Genomic DNA, 25,352 nt, shown 5'->3' with positions numbered 1-25,352 from the left:
AGATGACGCGCCCAGCGCCCACAGTCGTTACCCCAGACCCCTCATCTCGAAATCTCGCTAAACTCTGGGAGGCACAGTCGGGTTGCAGAAGAGAAGAGGCAGAGCAGCGGAAGACGTGGCAATGGGAGCAGACAGCGTATAGCAATCGCCTGCTGAAGTGCGAACGTAGTGCTAGACACAAACGATCGATGAACGTGTAGTGGCGTCTCTTCTCATCAACTTGATAGAGTGATTTGGCGCGTGCACACGTGCGCACGTGATTGCGCGCCTGACGTGCTGCGCCTCCTCCCCGATCTTTGCGACGGACATGCATCGACTCCACGACTACACGCCATCTCTAATGACGGTGAATAGGTACGCGCATGCTGCCAAACTTCAGGACCGCATGTCCCTCTCTTCACTAGACACTGTCCAGTTGCAAAGACCCGCATCGCGTTTCCCGCTGCTCCGCAACCCCACACTAGCCACTATGCCGCCCAAGGCAACACCGCCCGAATTCCCCGTACAGGCGTTTCCTACGTGTACAGATTTCGAAACCTTTCTCGAGCGCGAATATGCCACGGCTCCCGGCCTCTACGTGAAGCTCGCCAAAAAGAATTCTGGCACACCCTCAATAACGGCAGCGGAAGCCGTCGAAGTAGCGCTATGTTATGGCTGGATAGATGGTCGCGCCAACGCCTGCGATGAGACCTGGTGGACGGTACGCTACACACCTCGGAGAGCGAACAGTATGTGGTCTCAGAAGAACGTCGGGACGGTGGCCCGTCTCATAGAGATTGGCCGGATGCGTCCCGCTGGCCTGGCAGCCGTTGATGATGCGAAAGCAGACGGACGATGGGATCGTGCGTACGCAGGGTCTGCTACAATTGTTGTGCCTGAAGATCTCAAGATTGCGCTTGCTCAGGTACCTGCTGCGGAAGCTCAATGGGAAAGCATGAACAAGGGCGATCGATACACAGCGTTGCTCAAGGTAGAGACAGGTACAAAGGCCGGAAGACCCAAAAGAATAGAGAGCATAGTTCAAGCGCTGGCAACAGGGAGACGCTCAAGTAGTGGTACTACTGCAGACAGGACAGCTCGGAAGGTTGCCAAGAGAGCTGAAAAGAACAGCGCGAACGCTGAACCCCACATGCAAAAAACAGCACCTTCACCCCTACGAACAGGACTGCGACGATGCAGGGACTGAGATCTCCTCCTAGTTATGCTCATAAGTGTACAACAATCGACGAGTATGCGCCCACAGCATGGCGGTGCAAAAAAGTTGGACATTTTGGCAAAAACATACAACAGCGGGGTGTCGTCTGGAACGAAGCCATCCGTGCCTCCCATCGATGGGCGTCTACATTTCCAATGCCACCTGCGAGCTCAATCACCTACCCTATCGACTTTACCGACAGAGAGAAGTCTTTGTTGAACAGCTACGCAGCCGTATTTTTGAACAAGAACAAACACTTTAGTAGCGCTGATGCGACAAGAGCAGAACTGGACACGGCCTGTGATTTGATACTGAAAGATTGGCCGATGAAGAAGGGAAAAACTCCGCGTATTGCCCGGGTAGTCTTTACTGAGGCAAAGAACAATCTTCTTCGTGCGGAGAAGGCCAACCTTCAGGAAAACGAGGAGAGCGCAATGGGAACTGCGAGCAAGAGAGCAAGACGTAAGAGACCGCTTGTGGAGTCTGAAGACGAGGACTAGGACGTGGAAGACGCGCGCGGTAGTCTTGATTGGCGAACTGAAGAGCAATGGCGGCCTTGCCCTGTAATTGAGAAGAGAATACAATTTACATTTTCCCAGGCTTCGTCATTAAAGTGCAGGATGGAGAGCCAGATGAAGGATGGAGAGCCTAATGACGGATGGGGAGCCTAATGACGAATAGAGAGCCTGATGACGTAGGAGAGCCTGATAAAGGATAGAGAGTCTGATGAAGGATAGAGGGCCTAGTAGAAGATAGAGGGCCTAGTAAAGGATAGAGGGCTTAGTAAAGGATAAAGGGCTTAGTAAAGGATAGAGGGCTTAGTAAAGGATAGATAGCCTAGTAAAGGATAGAGAGACTAATAAAGGATGTCGCTATGCGGAGATATTGCGCGATGTGTGTTAATAAGCTAATGCACGCTTTATCCCTACATTTTCCGGAGCGAGCATGTAGTTTATCCTCCTCCACCGTTTGACGCTGCGATGACCGAGAGTTGACCCAGAGACGACCCCGAGTACTAATCTGCCGGTACAATGCTTGTATATGGCTGAGCGGACGGGAAGCCTAACGAGCGACGTAAACCTATAATATTGTTGGAAACAATTAGACAGAAGCCATGTGAACGCCCACATCCTGTCCGCTCGATGCCCGCCCCTGTCACCTTACAGTCCCTGCTTCTCGCAGATGCGGCGGATCTCATTCCATGTCTGTGACTGCAGCTTATTCCCTTGGTACCCAATGACCAGCTCACCTGGACTGCTGGAGGTCAGTATTTTCTATGGCGTGCAACATTTGTTTAGAGGACTCACTCATCCAGTATGTCATTAGACCAGAATTGGTTGTGACCGATCTTTCCCAGAAGCGTGGCACTGACCAACTCGCGCGCTCCTTGTTCAGCTGTGCGTCCCACAAACATTTGCATCAATTTTGTTGGCATCGCGAGATACCATGGGAAATCTCTCCCCAGATCTGTGGTGCAATAGCCCGGGCATGCAACATTGATGAAGACGTCGATATTTCCTTGGGCGTCCTTGGAGAAGTCGTCGACGAGGCCTTGTCGTATGTACTGCGTGACCAGCTTGATCAATCCATACGTCTTCGCGGCGTTGAAAGCAGTGGGGTCATTCAGCTTGTCGATCAATGTCTGACCACTCTTGACTTCAGCGTCTGCAGGCGTGACATACTTGCTAGCGAAGCTGCCAGTTATGGTGAGCTGGCCTGGAGTACCCTTGGACGCGTTACTTTTGAGGCTGGGAAGCAGTAGCATGGCGAGATACGCCGTCGATAGGATATTGACTTGTAGGGCTGCCTCGTAGCCTGTCTTCTCGTTCTCGACATAACTCGGAGGTGCGACCCCCGCGTTCAAGACGACGATATTAATCTCGTCGTATCTGCTGGTGACATCGTTGGCGAAGGTTTTGACAGATGTCCAGTTACTCATGTCGAGCTCGAGAATATCAATGACTTCGGCTTTACAGCCCGTCTCTGCGATGATAGAGCGCTTGGCTTCTTCCCCCTTTGAGAGATTGCGTACTGCGAGGATGACTTTGGAGGCACCGTTGGCAGCGAACTTGGTGGCGGCAGGCAAGCCGATCCCAGTATTTGATCCAGTGATGATCACTGTCTTTCCCACAAAGGACGATTTTGGGTCTTTAGGCGGGTTTTGCTTAGCCCATCGCATCGCTGCTATCTGCCCTTTCACAGAAGCAGGTGGGCCGGGACCGATAAGTGATTGGACATTGACATCGGTCGCCATGTTGGGTTTTATTTACAGATGAGATAGAAAGAAGGAAATGTAGATTTGGAGGAAAGAGGTAAGAAGATCACAAAGGCCCTTAGTCGACTTAGGGGCAGATTTCATTTTGTACAACACGCAGCAGTCACAACTATGGGGTTCAGGAGGGTCGCGACTCATCCGCTTCCCGTCCTGCGGAACTCCGCAGTACTGAGGCGGACGAACTTCACAGATGTATCGCCAAATCATTAACTGATGCTTTCGGTCTTGTCTTACTTTTGTATCAGCTTTTGCATAATGTAAAGACGTTTGCAAAAAGCCGATAATTTAGATGCGAGTATGTACTGAGTTCAAGATCACTTGGTATCGCTCTTCGAGTCTCGTGTTGCAGGTGCAGGATTTTGTATATCACTGAATACCTAAACAACTTAGGCTGCCGTTGACTGCGGAATAGCGCTTTGGTGCTTCTGTTGACTGAGACCTAACAATTGTAGTGTAAACTACCTACGAGGAGTATTGGCCTGACTATAATTACCCCACGGTTGGCTTCCCACCTCCTGATGCAGGGACGTATCTCCGCAGCTGCACTAGGTTGTTGACCCCCTGCATCCTTTTGAGCACGTATCGCACAGACGATGAGCAGGTTGATTATTTGGACTGGTGGTTTTCGGGGCGTGTTCTCTTAGGTCTTCGCTATCTCTTGAGCGTTGCGGATTATACTTATCCTGATATCTCGTGGCCTGAAGTTAGCCGCACACTATTTCCATCTCTTCCAGTATGGGTAATCTTAGAGAATTGCGACAGTTCGACTGTGCCATCTATTGGTACTTGCGCCAAATGAGTTCAACAACAGCCCGAGAGTGCCCTAGATCAAGCTCGTATCTACAAGAATAGCTGGGATAAATTGGCGATCGGGGGACAATACTATCGCATATTGCAGCGATGCCGTTCGAGTGTCTGCATGCTCGAGTCTTCCTCTCCCAGATGCTGATTCCCAATCAACTTTGGTCAAAATCTATGATAGACGACAGGACAGCACTTCTTGGGTGAAGATTTAGCACTCGTGTAGAAATTGGATATGACACACTAAACTCCAGAATAAATAGGTGCGATTGCGTTCAAACGTGGTCGATATCATGGGTTTGCTTATTGGGAGACTGAGGTGACAGTAATCGGTCAATCTTGTAGTGCCGGACATAGTGAACTTGGGCAATTATCTCCGGCTGCCCAAGCGCCGCCACAAGTCGTCACTACCATTCCATCACAACCGCATCACAACGACCCAAACAATGACACTAGCCCGCACTTACTTGTCGCTCTTGGCTCGTCGTTACAAAACCACTGTCCATAGCTGTGTCAAGGGAAACACCCGCTCAGGGCGTGAATCTGCGCGCCGTCGGGCGACGCGACGGTCAACTACGCAACCCTGCTGGGGAAGGCAGAGTTCGTGGATCGGTGCCGCACCGCCTCTCACGGTCATTGCCTGCATCGATGCTACTGGGTATCGCCCCCAACAACCATCGCTATCGCGGTGTCACATGCTAAAATCACATGGAAGGCCGAACAGCTTGTACCACAGCTGATCAGAAGAGCTTGATCGGAACCAGGTACCACCTAATGTCTAGCATCGCAACTCTAGGTCCGACTTCGGCTCTTCCGACAACGTGTCAACGACGATCAGTATCGAAACTCGGCGCACGTATCACGAACGGAACAGTGCAATACCAATCCAAAGGATAAATTGTTCCAAAAACGACGAAGCCAAAACACTACAGGCTAAATGTAGATGTAGCAGAATGGTCCGCCCATGGTGCTTGACGCATCTTCTATGGTGATGGGCCCAGGATATGCTGCCCCCATGCTCAGGGTGTCGTTGAGTGTTGCATTGGGCGAGGTCGGGGTTCCGATAAAGGTAGGTCCATACAAGGCAGTTGTACGCTCACTCGGCTTCAGGTTCTGCCAAGTCCAGTAAAGCCTGTCAATCGACGAGTGGTGGAAGAAGAAGTAGGGATCTCCAGGAGATGCTGTGAAATCACCCGCCGGATCGCCGCCAATGATAAAGTGACCGGCCGTGTGCACGCCCATGAAACCGTTCGCGAAGCTGTTCCCCATTGGCCCACCTTGCAAAACTTCCCAAAACGTTTGGTAGTCGTCACTCTGGAGCAGAGAAACCACGTCGTCGTCCTTCAGCCATCCCTCTCCGGTGAAGCCGTTGATATCGCGCATGAGACAACGGGGGTTGTATCCTAGGCCAGACGGATCGGGATTCGGTCGGACACATTTGGACGCAGGAACCAACGGTCCGAGATTGACAGTGAAGTTCGTGAACGGTCCTGAGGTCACGCAGCCACCACCTTGGCCATGCGGAATCTTGATGACTGGTTGATCGTTCGACGGGATTCCAGTCCATGTCTGATTGCTGCATCCTTTTGCGCCCTGTCCAGAAATCGACGTCGCAGAGCCGTCGAGCAGAGGCGACTTTGTAGGATCTTTGTGCCATCTGGAGTAACTGTCTAGATATCGGTGTACGAAATCAGCGTATGCATCACATGCAGTTCGTACAGAGACACCTACAGTAAGGTTGCGTGCCCTTGTAGCCGCATTCATTGCGCAAAGTCTGCTCATACGCCCAGGTAAAGTATCGGTGCCATGTGAGGAAGTTACCCGTAACGCTAGACATTGGTGGACAAAATCAGTACGTATCTCACATTCATGTTCCAAAGGGAGACCTACTGGATGTTGAAGGTCTGTTGCATGTGGGTGGCCACGAAATCGTCATAGCGATTTCTACAACCGGGGCACATCTCCTTTGGTGTCTTTGACGGCAGCTCAGCTAGACACTGAACCGCCCCGATGTATGCCTTCTTCTCAGCCTTGGAGAAGGTAGACCTTCAAGAGGATTAGCATGGTTATCGAGAAGCATTACGTTCCGGAGACTTACCATTCCTGCCGCACTTGGACGTTGCTGGGGTTGCACTTTTCGTACTGCGCGGGCTTTTGAGTGGCTTGATAGAGCTGCTGGTTGATTGCAGCGCCACCAGCCATGAGGTCCTGCTTGATACTACCCAAGCCAGCGAGGATGTCGTCAACATGGTCGAAGGGTCTCTTTTTGAACTGCGCTCGGTCGTGGGGAAGCGCATTCCCCACGGCCAAAGGCAGAAGTAGGGCGACTTGAAGAACACCCCGCATGGTGTGTGGCTTGGGAAGGAGAGGCTATGTCAAGCTCAATCTGTGGGAGCAAGCGATGTTGAAGTATGACAAGACTGGAGGAGTTGACGCCGATCTTCTGAAATGAGGCTCAACTACGGTAAAAGACGTATGAAGGACAACGGGCCTACTAGCTATGCCAAGTGCACGTCTTGGACCACTTCTTATAGGTATTCACACGACATGCAAGGACCCGTAAAAATCTCGAAGGCGAGGAGCTCGGGCACCGAGGTCCTGCATGTCAAGGATACATGTGAGTGTGCGAGGTGGCCTACTACTTTGCGTAGTAGATATTCGCATTCCAGAAGAATCCGAACAGGCAGGCATGTCCAACTGGGGAAGGTCTCTCATACTTTTCAAACTCCGTGTATAGACGGCGTCACAGCCACTGCCAACTACCTGGTACTAGGAGCGGCTGATTCGATCGGCAACAGATCCGATCGGCACGCACTATGGATGTTGTGTGTCTCGCTACTATTCGCGCATTCCCGTAGTACAGAGGGCCTGACGCCAAGGTCCGTCACATACGTCAAGTGCTCTCATGCGCTGCCAATTAAAGTTCCGCGGGCCTTCAACTAGCCTCCATACCTTCTTCAACATCTTAAAACATTGAATAGTCGCGGCGTTATGTCTCCGAATACTTCGTACGACAGACCGAGAGCCGTGGAAATATCGCGTCTTCCCAGCCTGTTGTGCGCTAGGTAGCTAAAACTAGCAGGGGCGGCGCGCGCCCATCACAAACTCAGCTGTGGCGCCTCGGAAGCATGTAATATGCATAGGCAAGATTACAACGGCTGTATTACGCGATGAGCAGAGTCGTGCATAGCTTCCGCGTGTTGAGGGAAATACAAGATGATCGACACATCACAGCGCATGGGCAGGCTGTCCCGAGGTCGTTTCGCGACTGGCACGAGACGATTCGATCGCAATTCAAAAAATGGAACAACCATGAATTGAGGCGTTCAAGATCAGAGTGAGAACTTGCCGGCTGTTGTGGTCGAAATTGGCTTTTACGCGAATTCCACCATCCAAAGATCGGATTTAGGCGTCCCAAACTTCGCACGTTACCCTCGCGTGGCTAAACCTCCATCCTCAATTGTTCTCGCCCCCAGACGCCACCAATATCTGGTATCTAGAATCTGACAGATGCGCGTGCAAGATGACTTCTGTGCGGAACTAACTACTGCTCGCCTAGAGGATGAGACTGAAACCATTCAACCTAGACTTGAACCGAGGCTTTTTGCCTGAGTTGGAAGATACTCTGGACAGCATGCTCATTTATCTAGGACAAAGACAATAATTAGTTCAAAGAGTGTGGTACTGTACCTAGCAGCAGCAACTGTCTGACTTCATCGTTCGTCCTCAAGTTTTCCTACAACTGTTATTATCCACGATCGAGACAAACGTTACATTCGTTGCAGCCTATCTATGCCTGCGGAAATCTGTAGCCGCTAGCTTTTTCGAAACTGCCAGCTCTCTGATATGAAGCTACTGGTACGATTCACGAAACCTGACTACAGGGCTATTATACCGTCAAGTCTCGCAATATATCTGGCACGCGGGGCGCAGTATGACAGACCCATATACAGTGAGAGATCGTAATGCGACCAAGAATAGCACGCGCATGGATAGAGGGTCCGGGAGGGAACATCGTGAAGGTGTTTTCGCATAGAGGGCGTACATGAGAAGGATGGATTGTACAGCTGCGAATGAGGACAGCATCTTACCTGCACCTCACACAAAAAAGACTAAACAGGTCTAAAGCCTATGTCGACGTTAGGTCACCTACCTTGCATGTTTCTATGTTGATGTAGGCTGCAGACCTGTTTGGTGTTTTCCGAGGTTGGCGTGCCTGCGTATAAATGCATTGTGAAGATCACACACGTCAATGTTTTCTAATTCAGATTTTACATGGTTGAATTTCTTACTCAGCTCCCGGCCTGTCAATAGAGACAAAGCATCGAGCGTACAGTACAATCGTTCAACAAATGTCCAAAGCCTCAACCGCTATTTCGGACAACAGCAGCCTGGATCAGGAACAGACCGCAGTGTGAGTCAAATGCGTACTTTGTTTCCTGAAGGATGTAGCTTCTTGGGGTCAGAACGAGGTTGGATATGAGCTCTATATGATGTGTATAGTTGATGTCTTTGACGTTTCCTGGATCAAGGGCGGTATTATGAGCTTGTCGCAGTGATTTTTTAAACTGACAGCGAGTTCAGGCCTAAAATGCCTGCTCTTGTGGACGAGGTCTTCGCACTGCCTTACGGGGTATCGTTCAAATAAAGAGATGGAGACTTGCTGAGCATTCGTAAGTACCCCGGAGTACTGACGAAAAGTCATAACAAGGCGTGAAGATGCGCCACTTGATCATTGAGAACAATAACAGTATGTGTCGCCTCTTTCCAACCATGGTGCCAGCTGAAGTGTGAGCAATACCACAAGATGTCCAACGTGCCCCTCTCTCAACACAGTCCAGGTTGCCCCTCCACGACCACCCCGCTGTGCCCCTCGCGTCTTTCGCCCCTCGTCTTTTTGCCCCTCTGATAGTGCCACAATCTACGCTTTGTTGGAATTGCCGCTTCTGGTAGCAACAATCCGCACCGAAGTGTCTTGGGTATGTCGCAAACTATTAAAGGACAACACGTAGACATCGCGCAGTAGCAATCTAGGTGAACGCCATGCGAAACGGCAAATATAGATCTTGTATGCGAACAAGAGGCTTATGTGTGTAAGTAAATCTGGTACACGCTGCACATTGGAGTGCTAAGAGCAGACATGTTCGATGTGGATGTGCTGTCAAGCAACCTTGGAATATAGGAATGCGATGCAGCGGACATGCAAAATTCATAATATCCCGGGCTAGATGTTATTAATCTCTGTAGTGTGTTAACGTAGAGTAGAGTCTGGTCTTAGTTTTGGCTGGTTGCTGTTGCTGTACCTTAAATGCGAAGATGTAAAAAAAAAAGTGCCACTTCTGCACACACACACACATAACAAAGCCCTCTCTCTCTATAGCTAGAGCTCAGCAAAAGGAATCTGCTTCCTGCCAGATTCGAACTGGCGGCCTTCGGATATCTATTGCTGGGAATAGTCATACTCTATGATATGAGACCGACGTGATAACCGACTACACTTGTGGGGTATTAGCGTTTGTTTCTAAGAACGATCTTGAGTTGCGACTTACCCAAGGAAGCTTATTAAGCTGATTACTCATTTGATGGCAATTTTTGAAATTGCACGGATTATATCGACGTTAATTATGGAATAGACAGTGTTCAAAGGTGGGTAAAGGTCGATGATTTCGTTGGTGGGGCTGAATAGAACATTGGTTGGCATCAGAGGTCTGCAGACTAGTGTGAGTGGGTAGAATCCAATGCGGGGTTGGCGAACCGTGGTAAGCCATAATCATTTATACCTTGGAGAACATTAGAATTATGCCGTATCGCGTGAAGTCTACATATCTGTACAGATACTCTATCTTCCGTATTATGAGTAGCACAGCACACCGTAACCGTGTCGCCTCGTCGTGACGTAGAAACCGAGCAATGCCAAAACGCCGGTAGCAAGTCGACCCACACCATATTACTTCATTCGATCAAAGACTATGGCCCAAGTCGTTGCCCTCCATCCGGAGTTCTATTACTCAGCGGCACGCTCGTTGTTGGCAGGACACCGTATCGGCCGTATGTCTTTTGGTCGACACTGACGTAGTGCGGTAACCTTCCAAGCAAGTTTAGCTTGGTCTCAACCCATCTCAGTATCTTCTCGTGCGGTACGAGGAACTTAATGTATCCGGAAGCCCAGAGGTAGCCGAGGCCTGCGCCGCAAAGATGGCCGACTAGACTGACGTAGGGGACGAGGATGCTGGTCAGGACAATGAGGATCAGGGGCGTTGTCCAGGTGGGGATTTTGTATGGTCCGACGCTGCGAAGAGTGAGTTTTTGGATTGAGAAAAGGGGTCGCGTGATGGTACCTGAAGTACGGGTTCGCCTTGTGTGTTTTCATTACTTCTGCAGACAGAAGGAGGAACACCCATACACTGTTGCTGTTAGCAAGTCCTTATACGATTCTATAAACCCATCTGACATACCTCGCGCCCATCACTGAGGTGTTACTCCTCAGTACATACTTTTCCAACAATGTGTACACGCCCCCAGGTATCGTTCCAAAAGCTGCCGTCTGGTCAGCTTAATATCCATACATGTCACCCAGTTGATATCTTACGCCCAGTGAAAAGCGCCAATGTAACAAGTGTTCCGTATTCGGACTCGAAGCGCTCGATAAGTGGCGTTACGGCGACGAGGTTGAAGATCATGTGGATAAAGTTCCAATGTAGGACGGGAAACAGATTGAGTCGGTGCACTACGAGTGTATTGTATTAGCATTATGTTCATATTGGATCAGACGAAAGTCAAGTGCAACATGTCTCCTGCTACGTTCTCCCCCATCTTCAATACCAGCTCCGTGGGTTCCGCGCCCCATGATGCGCCCACGCCGCGATGCAGGACCAGAACACAAGCACTGTGGCCGACCACGTTCCCCTGGTAGTAACAAAACAAACATACTCTGCGTCAGATCCATCTTGGCCGGCTCCAGGGCGCCAAAGTCCCTAATCCATGGGAAGGGAATCGTTGCAACCCATAGTCCTACAATGGCGGCGACCAGCACTTTGGTGCAGAACGGCAGGCGCAGGATATACGACCGTATACGGGCAGGGCTGATCTGGGGAATCGAGGTCATAGGCATGGTCGGAGCGAGCACGCCGGGCGTTGGTAGAGTTGTTATGCAGGCGCGTGTGTTGCTAAGAGAACAGACACGAAGATTACTATGGGACTAGGGTCCAGAGCCGCGCTAGTGACGATCCTCCCGCTGGAGTCGACTTAGCACCTTCCCAGACGGATATGTGGGATGCTGGGCAGAGGGCAGGTCACGACCCGGTTTTCGCTTTCTGTCCTCTTACATGACGTGCCATTGACGTTCCAACATGGCTCTCTTGTGTGAGTTCTGCTCTGGCGATATGCGACGGACGAACAGCTGACAGGTGAAGCCTCGATACTGGCGCTCCGGCAAGATAAACGCCTGCTCAAGCTACCGCCTTACCTCTCCGCGCTCTGCATCATCATTGGAATAGGGTGGCTGCTGGTTCTTCCGCTAAACGACTACTCGCGCAGGACATATGTCTCTGAGAACGCGCTCTTGCCTGGACAGGTACACACCTACTTTACCGGAAGCGAGCACAATGTGTTCCGCGCCTATCGCCATGAGGTCCATGGATTGATAGAGAAGCCTGTCGCTGAGTGCGTATACACTACATAATCTACGAAGAGAGACTAACGAGACAACAGGCGCTCACAGCGACTCGAAGCCATCTTCCGCGAACAGAACCTCAAAGTCGCAACCCAGCACTACAACTACACCGTCTCGAACCAAACAATCGCAAACGAAAATGTCTACGCTATCCTCCAGGGGCCCCGCGCGGATGCCACCGAAGCAATTGTGCTGATTGGAGCTTGGAAGAACATGGCAGACGAGGTCAACAACTCTGGTGTCGCATTGGTTCTTACACTGGCGCGCTACTTCAAGCGCTGGAGTCTATGGAGCAAGGACATCATCTTGCTCATTCCCGGCGACAGCACGATCGGATCCCAGGCTTGGGTCGATGCATACCACGAGGCTCACGATACGCGTTACGTCGAGAGCTTGAAGATCAAGAGCGGGGCACTACAAGGAGCGGTCGCAGTCGACTATCCCGCAGGTCCATGGGGTCACCGATACGATAAACTGCATGTGGTGTACGATGGCATAAACGGTCAACTTCCCAACCTGGATCTGTTCAACACCGCGGTCCAGATCGCCTCCAGCCAAATGGGCATCGGCTGTGTGATCCAACGGATGTGGGACCACAAGGACTCATACAAGGAGCGTCTCCAAACTATGCTTCGAGGCATGCTCTCGCAAGGCGTTGGCCATGCGACCGGACCCCATTCATCCTTCATTCCATACCACGTCGACGCGATTACACTGGTGACAGTCGGAAACGGGTGGCACGACGAGATGTCACTGGGCAAGACGATTGAGTCGCTTTTCCGAAGCTTGAACAACCTCCTTGAACATCTGCACCAGAGTTTCTTCTTCTACCTTTTGTTGCAAGACAAGCGTTTCGTCAGCATCGGCACATACCTTCCCTCTGCCATGCTAATTGCGTTCAACTTCAGCATCGCAGCCATGGCATTGTGGGTAAAGAGCGGACGTACTACGAAGCCCATTGGTAACCCCGCAGCCACAAACCCCAAGAAGGCCCCCGTCGAGAAGCCATCTCCCGCAGACACCAAGGCAAAGGATCCAGAAGTCAAGGAGAAATCTGAAGGTGAAAAGAAGCCTGAACCCGAACAACCAGCAACAGAACTCGTCGAAAAAGACGGCTCCTTGGCCATTGTGCCCATAGCCAGCACAGCGATAACAGAACGCCACCTCCTCTTCCCCCTCATACTCGTCCTCGCCGCCCACGCCTCCGGTCTGATTCCCCTCTACCTCTTCAGTAACTGGGACGCCGACCACCTTCCCAACCTCTTCCTCACAGCCTGCAATGTTACCACGCTCGCCCCGCTCATCATAACCTTCCTCTTCTGGTGGTCTGCTCCCGATGTCCTCACCCCGCAAGCTCTCTGCCTATTCCAATGTTTCTCGTTGCTGCTACTAGGCATGTTCCTTGCGGCGCTGGCGACGCTGAACTTTAGTTTGAGTATTTTGGTCGGTGTGCTTTGTGCACCGTTGAGTTATGTACGCAGGAGTGGTAACAACAGCATTACAGGGCTGCAGATGTTAATTTTGGCCATGACGAATCCCCTCCTTGTTGTGCAGACTGCAACCAAGCTGCTGGGAGTGGATCTTATGGACGTGCTGATGCAGAGTGCCATTGGATGGCACATTTGGGGCATGTGGACACAGGTTGTGGTTTGGTTAGTCTGGTTCCCTGCGTGGTTGGTGGGAGCTTTGGTGGTTTCCACTGGATTCTGGCAATAGTGGTCAGAGATGGGTTGTAGAACAGATCATGTATAAGCAAGAGAGTTGTACGTGGTGTCATGAGTCTTTTCGTTCGTTGACCATCTATGGCCACTATCTATGATTACATCGTATGCACGCGTGTTGCATCAACTGATACATGTCACCCGTCAAGCATTGGCATGGCCTCCTCTCAAAGGCGAGTCCTCATCGTCTAGTAGAACTCTAGTAGAACGTGCACCTTGTTTAAGCAGCCCAAACATCCTTGCCGACACCCTCGATCCAGTTGCCCAGTTGGTTAACACTGGCATCCCACTCTTTCAGCCTCGACCTCATACCCTCAATTTGCTTCATGTCTAGAACCTTGGGCTGTACCCAGTTGATGCGTGCAATCTCCGCAACCTGGTCAATTTGTCCCTTCAGCAGCCCCAAGCTCAGCGCCTTCATGATCAGGTGCTCGATCTCGTTCGGTTGTACCTTGGTCTCTTGGGAGATTTCGGAGAAGGTCATGGCGCGGTCGTGGGGTGGGCGACGGAACACGGTCTCTGTGAGGGCGGATAGCGAGATCTTCTGGTAGAGGAAGGTCTGATGCTCTTTGAGGAGTGGGACCTTGGTGATGTTGTTGGAAAGGACGTCGTATGCCATCAAATCGCCGCGGTTGAAGGCGAAGAGGAGATCGCGGAGCCACGCATGTGGGGTGTTGACGAGTGAGTCGAGGATAGGGTGCAGCAGCAACTCTCCGAAGTTGTAGATGGAATCTGAGACGAGGGCGGCAATACTGAGGTCGTAGGCGCGAGACTGGCGTTCGCGCAGCTCCAGGTCGTTGAGGTCGACGCAGGCGAGGAACAGCAGGGCGTTCTTGTAGTATGCGGCGAACTCGTGCTTGGACTTGTAGTACTCTGCGCTTGCCCGGTAGAATGACGCATGCACGACTGTCTCGACCGAGTCAAACGTGTCCAGTATCTGCTCGCACTCGTCGAGCTTCTTCTTGGCACCCTCCTCGTCTTTTAGTTGTAGCTGTATGCTGGCGGCGGCGACTGTGGCGTATACGTAGGCGTCTTGTGAGGCGGGCTTGTTGACGCTCTTTGCGAGGTCATTGACAAAGGTGAGGCGCTCCTTGTCGTCTGCGAGAGTCAGCTGCCGTATCTTTTCACACCGCATGGCGCATCCTACCCTTGTACTGTGAAGCTGTGTTGAGTCCCAAGGTGACGAGCTTCAGCTGGTTGATCTTGTTTGCGAAGCTCTTGATGAAGGTCTCGAAGAAGGGTATCCGCTGCTTGGCGCTCTCTGGGTGGTCGAAGAACTCGATGAGCTTGTCGGTAAGTTCGTGCCATAGCTTTCGCTCCCAAAAGTCCTCAAAGGCGATGAAGTATTCCTGTAGTTCCTCGGGTGCCTCGTCCCGCGCATCGCCTAGAAGGTTCGGGATCGTGTCCGTGTCCATGGCCATGATTGCTGATTATGAAGTTTCGATGGTAGGTGAGGGAGCGGGTATCGGGTGTAGAGTTGGTCGAGGTGATCACGGAGCTGGGCTGTTGTTGGCGAGTGCGGGACGTGTTGCTCTGATGGCGTTGCGGCGGAAGCTACGATTAGCGCATAGCGCCAAGACCAGCAACCACGGACGTTGATGCGTCCCAGCGGCATCTCCAGCAGCTCTCTTCGACATATCCGCCGCCATTGAACGCCGCCAACATGCTGCCACTCCGCTGCGCTCGGTCGCCAGTGGCGCTGTCGGCGCAAACGCCCTTGAAGCGTGTCGCCAACTTCTCTACGTCCGTCCGCCGACAACAACTCAACTCGGACGTCAGGATAACCAGGTTCGCCAGACTCGTCCCCGCGCCGCCAAATACACGCTGACCATAGCACAGGACTGGAAAGCCCATCTTGACTGTCTCCGGCGGACGTTCCTCGCTCGGAGGTACGCTGCGACCCGCGCCGGCGTGCTATACCAACGCTCACACATCACAGGATACACCGCGACCGTCTTCGGAGCCACTGGATTCTTGGGACGATACATTGTGAACCGACTGGGTGCGTGGAAGCGATTGGGCAGCGGAGGGACATTGCGCTAACGACGACAATAGCCCGATCAGGATGTACAGTGGTGGTCCCCTTCCGGGAGGACATGGCAAAGCGTCACCTCAAGGTCGCCGGAGATCTGGGCAGGGTTGTCTTCATCGAGATGGATCTCCGAAACACTGCATCGATTGAAGAGAGCGTACGACACTCTGACATTGTCTACAACCTCATTGGTCGCGACTACCCCACCAAGAACTTCGACCTGGAGGACGTACATGTCCATGGAACAGAGCGCATTGTGGATGCCGTCGCCAAGTACGACATTGACCGCTTTGTTCAGGTCTCCTCGCACAGCGCACGCCTAGACTCACCCTCCGAGTTCTACCGCACCAAGGCTCAGGGAGAGCAAGTAGCACGCTCCATCTACCCCGAGACCACCATTGTTCGACCTGCGCCCATGTTCGGTTTCGAGGACCGTCTTCTCCACCGCCTAGCCTACCCGTCAAACATTGTCACCTCGAACAACCTAGAGGAGCGCATCCGCCCCGTCCATGTCATCGATGTTGGCATGGCTCTCGAGCGCATGCTCCACGACGACACCACCGCCGCCCAGACGTACGAGCTGTACGGCCCCACTGAGTACTCCATGGCCGAGATCAACGAACTCGTCGAGAAGGAAGCCATGAAGCCGCGCCGCCATGTCAACATTCCCAAGCGCCTCATGAAGCCTATTGCACACTACGCCAACAAGCTTCTCTGGTGGCCTATCCACTCGGCCGATGAGGTTGAGCGCGAATTCATTGACCAGATTATTGACAAGGATGCGAAGACATTCAAGGACCTGGACATTGACCCCGTTGAGCTGAAGAGCTTGACCTTTGAGTACCTCAAGGGTTACCGAAGCTCAAATTACTATGATCTACCCCCCATGAGCGAGAAGGAGAAGAGGGAAGAGAAGAAGTACCTGCACGTCCTTGACGACCAATAGACGGGCACAAGCATGGTTTAAGGGTTATGGAAAATCTTGTAAATATCTGTGCCCCTCTGCTGGGCGGACATGGTCGTTAGAATCAACATGTTTTCGTTTGTGCCTTTTACTCCAATCGTGTGGGAAGAAGATTGTATTTACAGAGTGGGGTATCAAATGCAGGTGCGCTAAATGCTATCATAAAGGACTCTCGTTCATGCAGTCCGAGGTTCATCCTTCTTTTCCGCCAATCTCTCCAGGTACCGCCTCAGCAAAGCTTCGGTACTCTCCGGATCGTCCCTATCCCTGCGCTCGTCCCAATGCCGGTAAAATTCGAGCACAACCTCGACAGCGATAAGTGCGATGATAGCCCATTCAAGCCTCAATCCATGTTTTTCGCTCAACTGCTCTCTCAGCACACTAGCAATCTCTTGCGCAAAACCAATCTTTTCGTTGAGCACTTTGATACGCACTCCGACATCCAAGGCCCGCCCAACTTGATCGTAGTACTCGCCCAGCCCTAACTCATGCCGCGAGTCCCAGAAGATGTCGGGCATGCTGTCGGTGAGCTCCGAGTAGAGGTTCAGCTGAGCGCGAAGAGAGAGCAGCTCGCCTGTCTTACGCAATATAAAGGATCGCGTAAACGGAGCGCTGCGCCGAGGGGAGAAGGTTTTGGAGGAGGCTAGCATGTTGGGGATCTCGCGCGTCGAGTGCTGGTAAGCGGATAGGAGGGTTTCTAGGACGGCCAGCTTGGTGCTACGGGCAAGACCAGATGAGAAAGCAATCTTTGCTAGAACAGTGTCTACTTCGTGCCGTTGGTCGGTCGTGTTGAGAGGCTCGTCCAGAGGAGACGATGGCGGGCTATCGGATACTGGCTCTGCTTTTGTGCCAAGGACGATGGTGTCGCCGACTACTTCACTGGTCTCTTTACTTGGATCTTCGAGATAGTCCAAGTCTTCTGTCTCGAGCAAGTCCAGATGTGAGCCTTCAGCAGCCGCTGGTAGCACTTGGTTAACCAGCTTCAACGCTTCTCTTTCTCGGACATTCCATGTCACCACGGTGCCAGACGGAAAGATGAAGATGTCGCCCTGTTGGAAGTCCTTGACCTCTGACGGCCGATCGGAAGTCTGGACGTGTATAACTTGTGGGTATAGGCCAGTCTGGAAGGGATCGAGCTCGTAACCCTGGGCTTTGACAAGTCGAGCGGCGGTGGCAATATCGTACGTCTCGGCAGCGCAGTATGCGGTTACCGTCTTGGTTTCGGCGTCTGGATCTATGAAGCGGGTTCTTCCTCTTGACTTGACAAACGCCCGGGATCTCTGCGCCTCGACTGCGATGCTGCGCAAAGACGTCTTGCCAGCATTTTTCCGCGCGCCCTTGCGATCTGGCTTTTGCTGCGTCTCATTTGTGGCCTCTTCCTTCAGGGCCGCCTCGTCCTGCTTCTGAGTGAAGTCTATCTTTTTCTCATGTCTGCTTGTCGTCGAGAATAGTGGGTTTGCGGGGGTGCGCAACAACGACCGGGCGTGGGGAAGATTCGGCGGGCGGCACGCAGCAAGACACCGTGTCAAGCCATTGAATGCGTGTTTTTGAATAGCTGTCATCACCGGCGCAAGTGTGGCTCGGACATAATTCGCAGCAACGGGCGGCGAGGCTGGCGATGGATCTTGAGGTGGTGGAGCAGTGCGGAGGAAAGCTAGACCCTTGCAAGTCCGCGGGAATGGCTTGGCCAGCATCATAGGCCTAGATCGACGCGGGCATCGACTGCAACAACACCTCCATCTCCACGCGCCGGAGCTTCCCCAGGTCTCTACCACGCCCGCCGCAGCTCATGCCGCCAGCATGGCTGCGGAAAACACCCCCGACGAACCGCGTACGCCTGCGCGCGACCCTCAGCCCGTCGACAAGGTAGCCAGCGAAGCGAAAGCCAGCGCCGAGCACGACTCCGACGATGAAGACGACGAGGTCGAGGAAGAGCCCAAGCTCAAGTACAGCCGCCTGACAAGGGACTTGGGGCCCGTCTACCGCAATGGCGACGCGACAGCTACCTTCATGGTCGCGGGGGACAAGATGGTACGGTCATAGCTCCATGCTTCACGCCCACGACAGGTGCACGCTGCCGAGTGAATGCTAAGATTGTATGTAGATAGTAGGAACCCACAATGGCAACATACATGCGCTGAGCATACCCTCGTTCCAAGTCCTCCGAACCTACAACGCGCATCCTGCTGCTTCCGTCACCGCACTCTCCGTATCGCCTCTACTAGCTTCCCAGCCCTTCGTACCTACAGCTTCAGACCTCCGCTCAGCAGACCAGACCAATGCATCGACCAGACGAACCGATTCTCCAGCAGGCAATGCATCCTCCCCTCGGACGCCACGTCAGGCCCAAGTGCCATCGACACCTTCCAATCAGATTTACATAGCTTCGTCATCTATCGATGGGCACGTATGTGTGTCTTCACTCATCGACCCCAAGGATGTCACGCTACGCAACTTTGGTCGCCCTGTACAGGCGGTGGCGCTGTCGCCTGACTACAAGAACGACCGCTCATATCTATCGGGAGGCTTGGCTGGCGAGCTAATCCACACAGTCGGAGGTCCAACGGGTGTGCGTTCCAATGCCAACACCAGCTCAGCATCGCAGACAGCTCAAGGATGGCTTGGAGCAATAGGACTAGGCGGGCACAGTGGAAAAGATACCGTTCTGCATGCAGGAGAAGGTACTATAACCGCCATCAAATGGTCTCTTTCTGGCAAATTTGTAGCCTGGTCCAATGAGCACGGCATTCGCATCATGCGCACCGATCTTCACCTCGATAGCGCCGAGTCCGAATACGCCTGGAAGAGGATTGGTTTCATCGAAAAGCCGAACCGTCGAATATGGCAAGAGATGGCTGGTGTGTGGAAGGCGCGCATAGAGTGGATTGACGACCGATCGCTTGAGTCTGACGACGATGCGATATTGAGCATGAACGGACATCACCTTGCCGATAAACCCGAGGCCACCTTACCACACAACCGCTCACCCCAGGCCACCAAGGACGCGAAGCCGCCGAAGAAGTTCGAAAAGCTCATCATAGGATGGGGGGATGCCGCATGGGTCGTTCACATACAGCCAGGTGGAGCTGGCGTCGGCCGCAACGTCGGTGAGAGATCGGTCGGAAGCGCCGAGGTGGTCCATTTGTGCGTCCCTTTTCTCCTACTACCTACGTCTTGCTAACTAGATCTAGCCTTCGTTTCGACGACTGCATTGTTTCTGGCATTTCGCTCTATACCCCTTCTTTGCTTCTTGTTCTTGCATACCGGACACGCGACGACGATGACAATCCAGTCTCTGGGCCCGACACAACTCCCAGAGGGGGGCGACACCGTCGCACAAACGGTCTTTCTCCTGAGCTCAAACTCATTGATGCCGCGACCTCGGACGAGGTTGAAGTTGACTCTCTGACCGTCAGCCGATTCGAAAGCTTATCTGCTGCGGACTATCATTTGGGCACGTTGTATGTGCCACACCCCAAGACGATGACACCTGCACAAAGAAGTGCACTGGAAGCCATTGGTGGCGGGATATGGGATGTTGGCGCTGCTACCGCTCGCATATTCAGCTCTGGGGCAAGTGTGATGAACCTTCCCATCGGTTCTGATAAGCCGCCGTCGAGAGCGCCTTCCATGTCATCAGCAAGCGCTGGAAATGCTGCTGGCTCAATATCGGGCAAGCGCCAACAACAGGCACACCCAAACGCTGCAACCGCGGGTTTGAAGGTCTTCATACAGAGCCCCTATGACTGTGTACTGGCCATAAAACGAGAGCTGTCTGATCACTTCCAATGGGAACTCGAGCATGAAAACTACAAAGATGCGTGGGAGCTTCTGGAGGACCATCCCGAGATCATCGCGTCCGTCTCTCAGGCATCGTCAGACGGCTCAGATGCAGGTACCCCAACAAAGCAGCAGGGAAGCTTACACGAGTTCTTTGCCGATGACAGCGAATCTCAAACGACGCTGTCTGCTACAAAGGCGAACCAAAATTCTGCAGTCGAAAAAGAGAAGCGTCGTATTGGGGACCTCTGGGTACAACAGCTTGTTAGCGCTGGCGAATGGAAACAGGCAGGCAAAGTTGCTGGTCGCGTACTCGGCACCTCCACACGATGGGAACATTGGGTGTGGAAGTTTGCACAAACGAACCACTTCAACGAAATCTCACCTTATGTTCCAAAGAAGCCCATACAACCTCCACTACCTTCAATGGTATACGAAGTGATACTGGGCCACTACATCATACATGATCGCATACGCTTCAAGCATTTGCTCGAAGATTGGGATCCTGACCTGTTCGACATCAACAGTGTTATTGAGGCAATCAAGAGCAAACTCTCTGCCGGCGACGTCACGGAGGATTCTATCGAGGGCGACATACAAGGTCGAGATTGGCGGATATTGCAAGACGGTCTTGCGAAATTGTTCCTTGCCAGTGGTAGGCAAAGAGAGGCGCTACGCTGCTACATCCGCTTGCAAAATGCGGAAGCAGCAATGACTCTAATACGAGACTTTCACCTTGTAGAAGCCGTACGCGACGATATCCCGGGCTTCATCATGATGGGCGTCTCGAAAGAACAGATGAAGTCTGCGTCCACGAAATTAGAGGAGCTAGAAGAAGCGTCAGCGGAGGCCATCGACGTTCTCGTAGAGGAGGGCTGCCGGGGCACCATTCCCGCAAGTGACGTCGAAAGCCAACTGCAAGCGAAAGGCCCGTCGTTCAGACCATTCCTACACTTCTACCTACGAAAACTCTGGAAGCCAGAAACGCATGAGCGAACAGCCAAGACAGCTAAAGAGAGAGTGGCTGAGGATCGTCTAGCAGCCGACGGAAAGCTCGTTGCAGAAGAATTCGCGGATCTCATGGTGGAATTGTTCGCAGAGTACGATCGACCGCTATTGATGGAGTACCTGCGCAAATCTCAAAGTTTTGATTTGAGCAAAGCTACCGCGGAGTGCGAGAGAAGAGAGTACACTCCAGAACTTGTGTAAGTCATTGGCTGTTCGCGCTACATCACTTTCCACGTTTGCTAACCTACTGTAGGCACATCCTCTCCAAGACCGGTCAAACCAAACGTGCTCTTTATCTGATCATTGAGAAGCTCTCCGACGTTAGCTTCGCTATTTCGTTCGCTAAAGAGCAAGATGATCCCGATCTTTGGAACGACTTGCTGGATTTTTCTATGGATAAGCCCCACTTCATCCGCGGTCTGCTTGAAGAGGTCGGAACAGCAATCGATCCAATCAAGCTCGTCCGCCGTATCCCTGAAGGCCTGGAAATCGAAGGGCTAAGGGATGGCATTGGTCGCATGGTGCGTGAGTATGAAATCCAACACTCTATATCAGAAGGTGTCGCAAGAGTCCTCCGGGGCGAGGTAGCAGCCGGTATGGACACGTTGCGTGCCGGTCAGAAACGGGGTGTCAAGTTCGAAGTCATACCATGTGACGGCGAAGGCCACAAAAAGCATCGCCATGCAAAAGGACAGATCGACATTGAGTCTAAAGGCATCGACCCCGTCTCCGCGGCAAAGGCTACGGCCAAGGCAGACAAGAAGACAACGGCGGCATCTTCCACAACTAATGCACCGAACATCGACCCCGCCCCTGCGGAAGCTCCTCAAGGCGAGGCACCGCCTGGCCATTGTGTAGGTTGCCACCGTCCTTTCACGCTTCCTACTGCCGAAGAAGAGACCGCCACTGTTGAGGGTGGCCCTATGCCCTTGTCTCGCGACACGCTCGTGGGCTTTGCATGTGGTCACGTCTTCCACCTCACTTGCCTACTACCCAAGACAAGTGCTAGTGCCAGTGTTGCGGCTGGTCTACAACAGCAGCTGGCCACCGATGCCGAGGATATCGGTGGTAGGTGGACAAGGAGTGTCGGCGCAAAAGTAGCGCATGCTCATGTCATCAAGAGTGCAGTTGGCCGGGGGTGTGTAGTATGTCGCGAGAAGGAAGTAGTCAGTGAAGAATGAAGATGATAGATGATTGGATTGTTCGAGGCGGTGTATATATCAGAGATATTTGGATATTTGGACAGTACGGATGTGTACTGGAGTGAACCACATACTGTAACATTATATGACAAGTGATAGGCTTACGAGCGGAGCATTGCATTGAAGGCGTCGGAAGCCACTCACACGGCTACGTATGTATGGGAATGTTGAATCAGCGTCCAATCAAAGTGGGTTTCGACAATGTAATTCTGCCTGCTCTGCTGCTATCAGTCATTTTTGTTCGTCCTCTTGGGAAGTTTCGGCACATGGATCGATGGCTGCGCTACCATGGGCAAAGGGCGTGGAAGAGCACAACGCTAGCCAGATGTCTCATAATCCTATTCGACGATGTTTCCTGAAAAGGAATGTTGGAAAAAGCTGTTGAAGACGGCGAGAAGGGCGCAGTGACACGCATGAGGGTGAGGGGTATGGAAGGGCGCGCACTTGACATCCTAATAGTATTACCAAATTCACGTGATAGACAATCTATCTGAACTGTAAATCCGTGGATATGTAGCTCCACATAGGTTGAAGATACTCACACACATAGTGGCACGTGAGTGGTCAACTTGGTAGAGTACGGACGATGGCATGCCAGCACGATAAGCAGGGTTGAGCCTATCAGATGCAGGGTGAAGCTCAGCATCGCATTTTTTTCTGTCTTCAACTTCACACAAATGCTGCAACGATCACCCGAGATCGATTGTGAAGAAGCACTCCATCGCGCTCACGACTTGGGGTTGTTACTGCCAGCGCATGTGTAACAACAGACTACCCTATACCCAAAAGAGTATCGGTGACGCACTAGCTAACGCCGGTGAATCTCCGGATGGTCAGTTGTTCGCATCAACACTCCAACAACCTCCAGTTTGCGCCTCTCTGCACAGCCCTCCGCAGCCTTCATCGCTGGAGAGGATGATTTTGGCAAGAGACCCGCGACTACGACATGGCATTTGAGGTGTCGTATGATCTCGAGAATGAGCAACAATTCTGGGATGGTGAGCGCGCCTCGCAACCCCACCAACAGCAGCCTCGACTAACACGCTACACAGAACTCGACGATATAGTCTCGACGCGCTGTCACCAGCACGACATCATCGACAACTCGCTCCGATCATTTCTTAATGTCACCACCAACTATAGATGTACGCATCTCCGACCTCTGCCATGACCAGCGTTGACCACGACTAGCCGAATACCTCCAAACCGATTTCAGCGTTGCCAAATGCATATTTCGCATGCTCGAGGGCGAACTCTTCGCTTCCAACAAGGAATATGTGCGGCGGCAGATAATATATTGCCTCTTGCAGGTACGTTGGCGCATGCCTTGTCTTATGGCCGCTGTTCGAGCGAGGCTGACGAGTATGATAGGAAGACGATAACCCTACCCTCCACATAGTCGCCGCATTCCTCCTATATGATGGCCGCAATAGCAAAGACGACGACATCTTTGACATGATGCACTCGGAGGGCACATTTGCTAGGCTTGTTGAGTTGGTACAAACGCAGAGCGTGCAGGAAGAGACTACCGTGCATCAACTACTCCTCCAATTGCTTTACGAATCTTCACGAGTTCAACGGTTGACGTGGGACGACTTCGGTATGGCTACAACATGACTGGTTTTCCTCTCAACCAGAGCGACTGCTGACCCTAGATGTGTAGCGGCGGTGAATGACGCTTTCATCCTCTATCTGTTGGAGATCATAGAAGGTGCCTCTGATGACGCTGACGACCCGTACCACTATCCTGTGATACGCGTTTTGGTACGTCTGCATACACATACCATCGACTATTAGCTAACACTGAGACAGCTGGTTTTGAACGAGCAGTACCTTGTGGCCTCCACTAGCCGTCATACCGACGGCCGGCCTGGCATAACGAACAGGGTCATCAAAGCTATCTCGACGCATGGCTTGACATACAAGACTTTCGGGTGCAATCTGATTCTCCTTCTGAACAGGGAGTCGGAGACGTCCCTTCAGCTTCTAATTCTCAAAGTGCTTTATCTTCTGTTCGGCAACCCTTCTACTGCCGAATACTTTTATACCAACGATCTTCATGTCTTGGTCGACGTCATTCTCCGGAACCTCATAGACCTACCCCACGACTCAGCCGCGGCAAACGCATTACGACATACCTACCTCCGAGTTCTGCACCCCATTCTTATGCACAGCCAGATCAGCAAGCCACCTCACTATAAGCGTGACGAGCTACTGCGGCTCCTTCATCTACTTGTCACCAGCGGCAACCATTTTGCACCCGTTGACGAGACTACCGTGCGACTTGTGAACCGATGCACCAGTGTGCACTGGTTACAGCCTCCAGCTGCTGCCGCGGGGGACGGCACGGCCAACGGTCATAGTACCACACAGTCTCCAGTTGACCATGTGGCGAGTGGTCAGAAAGAGTACGCGCGACGAGCGCTGGGCATGACCGTGCAAGGTAGCAGCGAAAGTTCTACGAGTGTCTTGGAGATTGCAGGGCACACTGCGCAACCTGGTGTACAAACGCCGAGTATGTCGAAGGTGGCGTAGTAACACATTAGAATGTTCGGGAGCTTTGTTAAGCGACAGGCGTCTTGCAGTCATCATTACTGGTTACGTGGAGTCTGGAAATGTCCTTATCAGCGATTACAGATATCCACACATCAGTGGGGGCCTTTGCATACTTGCATGGACGGAGTCTGGGCATGTTTAGCGTT

General features: G+C 52.4%; 11 protein-coding genes and 1 non-coding gene across 12 annotated transcripts; 6 read left to right on the top strand and 6 right to left on the bottom strand.

Moving 5' to 3' along the window:
* Positions 1–340: 340 nt before the first annotated feature.
* On the top strand, positions 341–1,186 carry J4E84_000502 (uncharacterized protein; the record flags this gene model as incomplete). Its single annotated transcript, XM_049383140.1, has 2 exons — positions 341–346; positions 380–1,186. 2 exons carry the CDS (start codon positions 341–343, stop codon positions 1,184–1,186), a joined length of 813 nt encoding a protein of 270 aa, XP_049248658.1.
* Positions 1,187–1,244: 58 nt separating this feature from the next.
* On the top strand, positions 1,245–1,695 carry J4E84_000501 (uncharacterized protein; the record flags this gene model as incomplete). The annotated part of the gene is made up of 2 exons (XM_049383139.1): positions 1,245–1,250; positions 1,291–1,695. The coding sequence occupies 2 exons, from the start codon at positions 1,245–1,247 to the stop codon at positions 1,693–1,695; spliced, it is 411 nt and encodes a 136-aa protein (XP_049248657.1).
* Positions 1,696–2,498: 803 nt separating this feature from the next.
* On the bottom strand, positions 2,499–3,449 carry J4E84_000500 (uncharacterized protein; the record flags this gene model as incomplete). The annotated part of the gene is made up of 1 exon (XM_049383138.1): positions 2,499–3,449. The coding sequence occupies one exon, from the start codon at positions 3,447–3,449 to the stop codon at positions 2,499–2,501; it is 951 nt and encodes a 316-aa protein (XP_049248656.1).
* A 1,755-nt stretch (positions 3,450–5,204) lies between these two features.
* J4E84_000499 (uncharacterized protein) lies at positions 5,205–6,617 on the bottom strand (the record flags this gene model as incomplete). The annotated part of the gene is made up of 4 exons (XM_049383137.1): positions 5,205–5,941; positions 6,003–6,100; positions 6,162–6,317; positions 6,370–6,617. 4 exons carry the CDS (start codon positions 6,615–6,617, stop codon positions 5,205–5,207), a joined length of 1,239 nt encoding a protein of 412 aa, XP_049248655.1.
* Positions 6,618–9,673: 3,056 nt separating this feature from the next.
* J4E84_000498 lies at positions 9,674–9,771 on the bottom strand. The gene has a single exon. It is a non-coding gene; the product is annotated as a tRNA-Met (tRNA).
* A 467-nt stretch (positions 9,772–10,238) lies between these two features.
* J4E84_000497 (uncharacterized protein) lies at positions 10,239–11,382 on the bottom strand (the record flags this gene model as incomplete). Its single annotated transcript, XM_049383136.1, has 5 exons — positions 10,239–10,560; positions 10,610–10,675; positions 10,727–10,808; positions 10,861–10,998; positions 11,202–11,382. 5 exons carry the CDS (start codon positions 11,380–11,382, stop codon positions 10,239–10,241), a joined length of 789 nt encoding a protein of 262 aa, XP_049248654.1.
* Positions 11,383–11,620: 238 nt separating this feature from the next.
* On the top strand, positions 11,621–13,659 carry J4E84_000496 (uncharacterized protein; the record flags this gene model as incomplete). Its single annotated transcript, XM_049383135.1, has 3 exons — positions 11,621–11,633; positions 11,678–11,933; positions 11,982–13,659. The coding sequence occupies 3 exons, from the start codon at positions 11,621–11,623 to the stop codon at positions 13,657–13,659; spliced, it is 1,947 nt and encodes a 648-aa protein (XP_049248653.1).
* Positions 13,660–13,884: 225 nt separating this feature from the next.
* Positions 13,885–15,085, bottom strand: J4E84_000495 (uncharacterized protein; the record flags this gene model as incomplete). Its single annotated transcript, XM_049383134.1, has 2 exons — positions 13,885–14,762; positions 14,812–15,085. 2 exons carry the CDS (start codon positions 15,083–15,085, stop codon positions 13,885–13,887), a joined length of 1,152 nt encoding a protein of 383 aa, XP_049248652.1.
* Positions 15,086–15,327: 242 nt separating this feature from the next.
* Positions 15,328–16,642, top strand: NUO40 (NADH-ubiquinone oxidoreductase 40 kDa subunit; the record flags this gene model as incomplete). The annotated part of the gene is made up of 4 exons (XM_049383133.1): positions 15,328–15,452; positions 15,504–15,553; positions 15,604–15,666; positions 15,720–16,642. The coding sequence occupies 4 exons, from the start codon at positions 15,328–15,330 to the stop codon at positions 16,640–16,642; spliced, it is 1,161 nt and encodes a 386-aa protein (XP_049248651.1).
* A 194-nt stretch (positions 16,643–16,836) lies between these two features.
* Positions 16,837–18,357, bottom strand: J4E84_000493 (uncharacterized protein; the record flags this gene model as incomplete). Its single annotated transcript, XM_049383132.1, has 1 exon — positions 16,837–18,357. The coding sequence occupies one exon, from the start codon at positions 18,355–18,357 to the stop codon at positions 16,837–16,839; it is 1,521 nt and encodes a 506-aa protein (XP_049248650.1).
* A 103-nt stretch (positions 18,358–18,460) lies between these two features.
* On the top strand, positions 18,461–22,629 carry J4E84_000492 (uncharacterized protein; the record flags this gene model as incomplete). Its single annotated transcript, XM_049383131.1, has 4 exons — positions 18,461–18,691; positions 18,765–19,804; positions 19,852–21,645; positions 21,702–22,629. The coding sequence occupies 4 exons, from the start codon at positions 18,461–18,463 to the stop codon at positions 22,627–22,629; spliced, it is 3,993 nt and encodes a 1,330-aa protein (XP_049248649.1).
* Positions 22,630–23,596: 967 nt separating this feature from the next.
* On the top strand, positions 23,597–25,185 carry J4E84_000491 (uncharacterized protein; the record flags this gene model as incomplete). Its single annotated transcript, XM_049383130.1, has 6 exons — positions 23,597–23,648; positions 23,703–23,795; positions 23,842–23,960; positions 24,022–24,250; positions 24,314–24,414; positions 24,463–25,185. 6 exons carry the CDS (start codon positions 23,597–23,599, stop codon positions 25,183–25,185), a joined length of 1,317 nt encoding a protein of 438 aa, XP_049248648.1.
* Positions 25,186–25,352: the final 167 nt, after the last annotated feature.

This window comes from Alternaria hordeiaustralica, assembly GCF_023758085.1.
Source record: "Alternaria hordeiaustralica strain BMP 2776 chromosome Unknown scaffold_1, whole genome shotgun sequence".
Taxonomy (NCBI): Eukaryota; Fungi; Ascomycota; class Dothideomycetes; order Pleosporales; family Pleosporaceae; genus Alternaria; species Alternaria hordeiaustralica.
Note: the sequence above shows the minus strand (reverse complement) of the source record. Positions and strands in the feature narration are given on the sequence as shown.